At 46.1% G+C, this 8,182-nt stretch overlaps 1 protein-coding gene across 2 annotated transcripts; it reads right to left on the bottom strand.

The window, feature by feature from the left end:
- Positions 1-1,961: 1,961 nt before the first annotated feature.
- Positions 1,962-6,893, bottom strand: si:ch211-113j14.1 (sterol 26-hydroxylase, mitochondrial). Of its 2 annotated transcripts, XM_041965866.1 has the most exons (10): positions 6,611-6,893; positions 6,172-6,362; positions 5,831-6,030; positions 5,553-5,750; positions 5,302-5,465; positions 4,212-4,378; positions 3,488-3,569; positions 3,159-3,395; positions 2,928-3,074; positions 1,962-2,784 (listed from the first exon to the last, which is right to left on the bottom strand). In XM_041965866.1, the coding sequence occupies exons 1-9, from the start codon at positions 6,839-6,841 to the stop codon at positions 2,958-2,960; spliced, it is 1,587 nt and encodes a 528-aa protein (XP_041821800.1). In that variant the 5' UTR covers positions 6,842-6,893; the 3' UTR covers positions 1,962-2,784; positions 2,928-2,957. The 2 variants fall into 2 exon arrangements, with proteins under 2 accessions (XP_041821800.1, XP_041821799.1); XM_041965865.1 differs by having other exon boundaries at positions 1,962-3,074.
- Positions 6,894-8,182: the final 1,289 nt, after the last annotated feature.

Below are 8,182 nucleotides of genomic sequence, written 5' to 3' on the forward strand. Positions count from 1 at the left end.
AAACAGCAAGGAGACAAGTGTAAAGATAAAAAGAAAGTCAAGAAGCATAAACAGAAAACTGACTGAAATATTATAAAAACAACAGAAACGATGTTCTTTAAATGAAAGCTGCACAGTTTCAGGCAGGAATGTGCAAAAGTTCACATTAAGTATGCGGTATGATAATATTTGACATGTGCAAGGAAGGAAAGAAGGTTGTGTAATTAAAAAAGTGCTGTGCTGAAACAGTATGCGCCGTTTTGTGCAGGATTTCAGGCAGTACTGGAAGTTCCAGGAGATCCGGTTTCCAGGTATATCAGGGCTCTCATGCATCAGTGATCAAACTTCTCATCAGATGTTTCTCTGCACGTCTGCAGCAGCTGAATAACATATTGAGAGAAGAAGTCAGCGTGGTCCCTTAAGGCTGGATTTACAGACCCCCAGGGGCCCTTAAAGCCCCATGTTCAGGGTGTGATCAGTGCAAGAACATGAACATGAACATGGCAGCAGGTTTTATGTCCTCCAGTGGACAGAAGGTGGTGGTGGTGAGGGGTTAAAGGGGCTCACAGCTGATTTCTGCTCACTCAGCAGATTAATGTAGCTGGGTTGTCCTGAACCAGTTGAATTTGACTAAAGTCTGTTTAAAGACAATAATGCACACGATAATATAATACATAAGATAACACACGTCACACTGTGCAGAGCTCCAGAGTATTTCACACTGTTTTTATGCTGTTCTTTACTCCTGTAAACGACCATGGTGCAGATGTAAAGCAGCTTCAGCGTAACACTAAACTAACTCCAGTGTGTCCAGCAGGGGGCTGCAGAGAAACTCCTCAGTTCACCACAGCTGACCCAGTTTTAATGTCCCAAACTCAGTACAGCAAAGCAGATGTGAGAGTTGCAACGCTGCCCCATCTGCTATGTTCACATCTACAACCAAACGTCAGGAAATAAGACCTTTGTGTCACCCAAAACACCAAAAGTGGAAGTTTATTGAAGTTCAGCAGAATTGCAGAAGCACAGTGTGGCCCAGAAGAGACGAGGCCGTGCGAAAACGCTTTGAAAATATCTGCATTTATATTCAAAGCATTAGCAGTTCTATTACATATTAAAATATATTTTGGAAGATTTGTATTTACATCAACAACAAAAACTGACAACAAGGCAGTCATTGAGTGGAGATTTAGTGCAATAACCTGGAACATTAGAGAGGAGATTCACATCTGTCACATCTCCACATTTTACCCTCCAGATCAGGCATCTCAAACCGGTTCCATAAAGGGCCGCGTGGCTGCAAGTTTTCATTCCAACCAAGGAGGAACACACCTGGCTGGAATCAATTAATCAGCTGATCTCAGTCTTCAGCTGATAACTAAGTGATCCCTTGATGTTGATTGGTTGGCCTGATGTGCTCCTCCTGGGTTGGAATGAAAACCTGCAGCCACGCGGCCCTTTATGGAACCGGTTTGAGATGCCTGCTCCAGATGTTTTCATGCACAACGAATCCGCCTTAAACTCAAAACCTGTGCAGACTCTTTAGTTCAGCAGGAAATAAAAGCACAAAAATGAGCCAGTTATTAAAACGTAAAGTCTCGTCACTCAGCACACTTTTTAATTTCAGGTCAGATCAGCCTGTGACTCGAAATGGATCAACGAAAACACGCTCAGTACAAAGTACAGATGGAGAGATCTACTGTGCATGTGCAGCGACCTATATACACACACACACACACATATACACACACACATATACACACATATACACACACACATTCACACACACAAACACACACACAAACATACACACACATATATACACACACACATTCACACACACACATACACACACACATACATACACATATACACACATATACACACAAACACGCATACACACATACACACACACATGAACGCACGCACACACACACACACAAATACACACACATACACAAACACAAACCACACACATACACAGACACACACACAAATACACACACGCATATACATACATACACACACACACATATACACACACAAACACATACACAAACACAAACCACACACACACACAAATACACACACGCACACACACGCACACTGAAGTGTAATTATGAGGCTTGTCACTGCACAAGTAGATGCAATGATTATGTTTGTTATCATGCAGAAGGTGAAGTCTGACCATTAAGTTCAAAGTTAAACACAACAATAAAAGTGTGTGTGTGTGTGTGTGTGTGTGTGTGTGCTGAACAGGGAAAGTGTGTATCAGAGCTCTGTGTGCTGCTCTCCAGTATTGTGAACTTTGCATTAATTTCCTTCGCTCTTTCAGATTACAGGGCACGGACATCTTTTAAAAAGTACAATTCAAGCACTTTTCAAGCACTTTCAAGGTTCCTAATCCAGAAACTTGCAGACTCTTGGAGTCTTTATCATCACATCTAAGTTGCCACCATTAATTTAATTGCAAAAACAAAGACTTCCTTTATATGAAAAGCAAACTTTTTTTAAATTTGAGCACATTCCTCACCTTGAAAACACTTAAAACAGCTGAAATAAAGCATTTTCAAAACCTCCAGGACTTTTCATGAACCACCTGTGAGTCGAACGCAGCGGAAAGAAAGATTCCTCCCACGCAGACCCACAAAGAAGAGAATTTTCCTGTAATGCTGGAATATGTATAATGTATGCACTTATTCAGTAACTCGCACAGTCAGTGAACGTACAGGTGTGTGCTGCCAAAGCACGTCGGCGGCGACGAATTACAACAACACTTTGGGGTCAGGCTGGACTGTGATTGGTCGGCTGCGTCAACATAATGCAACACAAACAGAAAGGATGCTTTGATTTGTTAAAGAGCGGAATGTGCGATAGAAAGGTAAAGTCTCCTCCTGTCCGTCATCCAGTCCATGCACTGCATACAATTAACCTTTCATCATCATCATCACCTGCGCTGCTGAGCCTCAGCGGCGCCCTCATCAGGCTCTGCACAGGAAGCGCAGGTTGATGGGCTTCGCAGGGATGAGCAGGGTTCGAGTTTTGGCCTCCACGGTCGGTGCGCCATCCTCATGCTGGACCTCGTAGTTCTGCATCAGCTGCAACACGACAGAACTGATCACTGTGCTGCTCCGCCCACAAATCTCAATGTGGAACACCGCAAAACCACAACCGTCACTCACCCTGGACAGAGCGAAGTACATCTCCATCTCCGCCACCCTCTTCCCCACACAGGCTCGCACGCCTACGCCGAAGGGGATGAAGCTGTACGGGTGGTGCTGGTAGTAGCTGGCGTTTGTCCCGCCACAGTCAGCGCCGGGCGCCTGGGCGCGGAGCCACCGCTCCGGGATGAAGAGCTCCGCGTCTGGGAACTCCGCCTCATCGTGACAGGTGGCGTAGTGACACAGGTGGAACTGAGTCTGGAAGGAAAGAGAGACAACGTTCACCCCAATCCAATCAGCTTCTTCTGAGCGCTGTGAAGGCGTCGCCGCTCCCGGTTCTGTCCTCCTACCTTCTTTGGGAACCAGTAGTTGTTCACAACCACCTCGTTCTCTGAAATAAAGCGCCCGTTTCCGGGGACCACGGGGTAAAGGCTGGTGGGGGAGAGCAAAGATGGTCAAATCGGATAAAAACGTCGGAGGCACATGATGAAAGATAACAACCGACACCAGTGACGCTTCAAACAGTGGGCAGGCGTCCACACACTTATGGCCAGATGGAGTCCACAGCAGTGGAACAGTGCTGTAATAAACGCAGGAACTTATTCATGTAATAAAACCGACGCAGGTCTGGACTCTGCTGCATCGTGTGCTGCTCTCAGTTTGCTGCAGCTGTAACTTTTTAATTCACGTCGTTCACCTCCTCGAGCTTCAACGGTTCACTTCATTTGCACTTTCTTAACCTCACATGTAGGCGTTTTCTCTTCAGGGTGGTGTTTGCACAGAGCTGCAGCACGCTGGAGCTGCTCCCACACAGTCCCATAAAAAGGCCACAACCAGGATGAGTCTTCCTGCTACTGCTGATTCTGACTGAACACCATGTCCAGTTCACTGCGTCACCTGTGATTGATGTGTTTTAATTGGCTGGAGTTACAGCGTTAACAGATAAAACATGTTTTTACCTATTTTTGCATTTTTCTTGTCTCTTACTGGATCATTTCTAAAAAAAAACAATGACTGAAACAAAGAAAAGGTGTTGGGTTGAAATGCTCTGACGGACGCATGCGGCCAGCTCACCGCAGCGTCTCCTTGATGACGGCCTTCAGGTAGGGCATCCTGATCAGGTCGTCTGTGGTGGGCTCCCGTCTGTCCGGACACACCGAGTCCACCTCGCTGTACAGTCGCTGCTGGACCCTGCTGTCCCTCGCCAAGTGGTACAAGGCCCAGGACAAGGTGTTGGAGGTCTGAGGAGAGAGAGAGAGAGCATTTAGGCGACGGACGCCACAGCGCCATCCTGAGGATATGGAGGGGTCTGAGCAGTGGCGTGCACAGACTTTTTGAAGGGCAGGGGCGAAAAGGAAAAAAGGGCACATATAGCGTGTCCTCGCCACTGAAGAGGGCACTTTAGCGTGCGTTTTTGCGTCCAAGAGGGCACTTTAGCGCGCGCTTTAGTGTCCAAGAGGGCACTTTAGCATGCGTTTTTGCGTCCAAGAGGGCACTTTAGCGCGCGTTTTAGTGTCCAAGAGCGCACTTTAGCATGCGTTTTTGCGTCCAAGAGGGCACTTTAGCGCGCGGTTTGGCGTCCAAGAGGGCACTTTAGCACGCGTTTTTGTGTCCAAAAGGGGAACTTTAGCACGCGTTTTGGCATCCAAGAGGGCACTTTAGCACGCGTTTTGGCGTTTGACAGCTGTTTGACATCCACTGCGCGCGAGGATACCACCGCAGGACGCCTCGGGTTATTATTTCAGAGCTTCGCTGCACAAAAGAACAATTGAGTTTTCTTCCTGCAGGAAACAAAGAGACTCGACTGCTTCAATTCAATCAATCAAGAAAACGAGCTCAGTTTGTCTGAGCTTGTGAAATATTTTGTCTTTGTTTTTAAACTTTCTATTATTTTCTTCTGCTTTTTTATGTGCTTTTAGCATGAAAATCCGTCACAATGAGTCTGATCTCGGATCCAGAGTTGCTGATCATTGCTGAAATAGTGGAAACACGAACCAGGAAGGTTTGGATGAGTTTTAATTTGGTTTGTGTCCAGGTTGAACGAAATCTGTTAAAATCAGTGTTTTTGTGAATGGAGTTTGGTTTACATTTGCTGTTTCTCAGCCGCATGGACGCTGGTCTGGAGTAAACACAGTAACATTGTAAATTAGTTTGAGCTCCTCACCGTGTCGACTCCCCCCAGCATCAGCTCCGTGACGCTGATGTCGACCTCGGCTCTGCTCAGCTTGTCACAGGACAGCAGGTAGGTCAGGTACATGCCCTCCACCGGCTCGCCGCTGCTCACCTGAGCTTTAATTTCAGCGATTCTCTTGTCGATGAGGGTTTGAGCTGCAGGACGGAAACGCAAGCAACCCTGTGAGTGAATCCAAAACCAGGACCCGGAATGTGACCCCCTGCTGTTTCTGTGACACATACCTACGTCGTACAGGTCGTCCCAGGCCTGGAGGAAGCGCTTCCAGAACGGGAGGATGCGGCGGCTCCACTGGGGGAACAGCAGGACGGTGTCCGACAGCGTCAGCATGTCGTCGGTGGCGGCGATGAAGCGCAGCGTGTCTTTGGGAATCTCCTCCTGCAGGCAGCCCAACCTGGTCTCAAACAAGATGGAGGAGATACCTGCAGGGGGCGGAATTTTCAGAGCAATAAAAACCTGGCCCCCTCACCTCCACCTCTAGAACCACTGAGGAGAGTCCCACCTTCAAAGCCGAACTTGTAGAGCTCAGCGGCCACATCTGGAACAGTGACCCGGTCCTGACTGCGGCTCCGGAGGAGCTCGATGCGTCGCAGCAGATCCCCGACCACCTGGTGGATGATGGGGGCGTAGGGCAACACCTCCCGCATCTTCAGCATTTTGGGGTTCAGTGCGCTGCGGATCCTGTACCACTCCGGTCCTGTGCTGGAAAGATGAACATTTCATGACTTCAGATGCACGAAGCTTTACCTCTCTTAGTTTAAGGGAATCTTTTTCCGGGGTGTTCTGTTCAGTCTTGGTCAGGGACACAAAAACTGATCTACAACACCACCTGAATCCACTCACTCCACATGCAGACCGTAGGCCCGCCCTCTCAGGTCCCGGTGCTCCTTCCAGTGGGGCAGCAGGGCTCGGACCGGGTAGCGGCCCTCCTGCCGGATCACCTGCGCGATGAGCTCCGGACTCGCCACGTTAACGATGTCGAACGGGCCGAACCTGGAGCGCCAGATGGGCCCGTAAAGACTCTTCTGAACTCCCTGCAGAACAATGCCAGCGTGTCACATGAAAAGTGGAAAAAAAAAGTCATTCACGCACTTTTTACACAAGTGCTGCAGAAATCAGCTCGGATCCTGCTTCCTCATTTGTTGTGGAGGCTGTTGGAGCCATTGAAGCTGCTGTTGCTACAGCGGGTAATGTAGGTCAGATATTCTCCAACTTCCTTTCACTTCAACACAGGAGACAAACTGCCAACAGGAAGTTTCAGCCATCAGTCGCCTCATCTTACCTGCAGTAAGTGGCTCTTGTCCGCGTATCCTTTGGCAAACAACCAGTACAGAGTGGTGGACAAACTGGGCCCCGGCAGGTCATCGATGCTCTTCAGCTTCCCCGCCTCAGTGGTCGCCTGGACGTTCAGGTGCCTCCGGGTCAGCACAGCAGCGGAGGCTCCGTGTCGGAGTGTCCGGCCGCAGAGCGCAGCGAGCCGCAGAGCGCGGCCAGCAGCCGACGGGGAGCCCATGGTGCGATCTGTGTGTCTGCAGGCTGCAGAGTGTGTTCGGAGGAATGTGTGCTTCACTTTTATCGCTCAAGAATGATCGACTTTTATCACAAACCGCCCCCCGCAGGGAGATTTTGATACTGCATGAACTGTTCCATCGTTGTATTGTTTTCTGTGGGTGAATGATCAAGAGATTATTTCATCTGTTTGCTTCATTACCACATAGAAAATCACATCTATTAATAGATAATATATATACAGAATATATACAGAATCTGCACAAACCACGTGACTGAATTACACAGATGTTTCTTCATAATCCCAGTGTTGACAGACTGTGGGTGTAATAATGGTGGAATAATGTGTTGATTGCATTGGAGCTGATAAAACTGGTCATTTTTGGACCACAGAAGGTAAAACAGAGCTTTAAAGCACAGAAAATATCCTGAAACCTGGAATGTGTCAGTAAATGTGGACCATTGACCTGGTTTGTTCTTCTTCTGCTCCGTCTGTGAACCAAAATAAAGAAAAGAGACGTTTTGAAAAATAAATGAAATAAAAAGTAAATGAACTTTTACTGTTATCTTGTGCGTCTTCAGCGTTTGCATAGTTAAAGGTTTTATTTTGAAAGTATTGCAGGAAGTAAGAAGATTGCGATTGTGTTTGTCTTTACACTTGCATGATTGTTTAGTGCCCCCAGTGGCCACCCAGCGGAACTACAACTGTCTAATTTTTAAATAAAACCGAAAAATAAAATATAAAAATACATATATATATTTAAAGTGTGTATACAAACCCATTAATTAAATATAAAACTGATGAAAAAGTAATAATAGACGAAACTTTGACCAAAACTGTAAAGGGAGGCACCTCTTCAATCCTCATGTTTCCACTGAAGACATTAAAAATTAAATTGTCTTCAGCTCAAAGTTATACAAAAGAAAAAATACCACTTTAGTGTCACATGTCAGTTTAAACTTGTTTAAATTGTGTGTAATTGGTGAGTATTTACATTTAAGGGTGTAAGATTTAGCATTTAACAAGGACTTAAAAGGAAAAATGGCCTCTATTCTCACTTTTTCTCTATTAAAAAAGTTTTAAAATTATATTTCATATATTTAACTTTAAGAAATACAAAACATTACTTAAGAAATTTTGAGTTTTCTGTTAGGAAAACGGCTTTTTAAACTCATTTGTTTACAGATACAGAAATCTCGAAAAACGCTCACATAAAAAACACAAATAGCGTCCAAACGTGAAATAAATATCTTTTATTGTTGTCATCGTCATAATTGCTGTAATTATGAACACAGAGCTGTCGCAATACTCCAGATTTTTTTGCCAAAAAACAGCAACCATTCA

The sequence above is a fragment of the Chelmon rostratus genome, chromosome 24, assembly GCF_017976325.1.
Source record: "Chelmon rostratus isolate fCheRos1 chromosome 24, fCheRos1.pri, whole genome shotgun sequence".
NCBI lineage: Eukaryota > Metazoa > Chordata > Actinopteri > Chaetodontiformes > Chaetodontidae > Chelmon > Chelmon rostratus.

Coding starts and splice junctions, on each gene's coding strand:
- si:ch211-113j14.1 (XM_041965866.1), bottom strand. CDS start 6,841: ATGGGCTCCCCGTCGGCTGCTGGCCGCGCTCTGCGGCTCGCTGCGCTC. Junction 6,363..6,610: donor ACAAGAGCCACTTACTGCAG/GTAAGATGAGGC, acceptor ATTGTTCTGCAG/GGAGTTCAGAAGAGTCTTTA. Junction 5,751..5,830: donor CTACAAGTTCGGCTTTGAAG/GTGGGACTCTCC, acceptor CGCCCCCTGCAG/GTATCTCCTCCATCTTGTTT.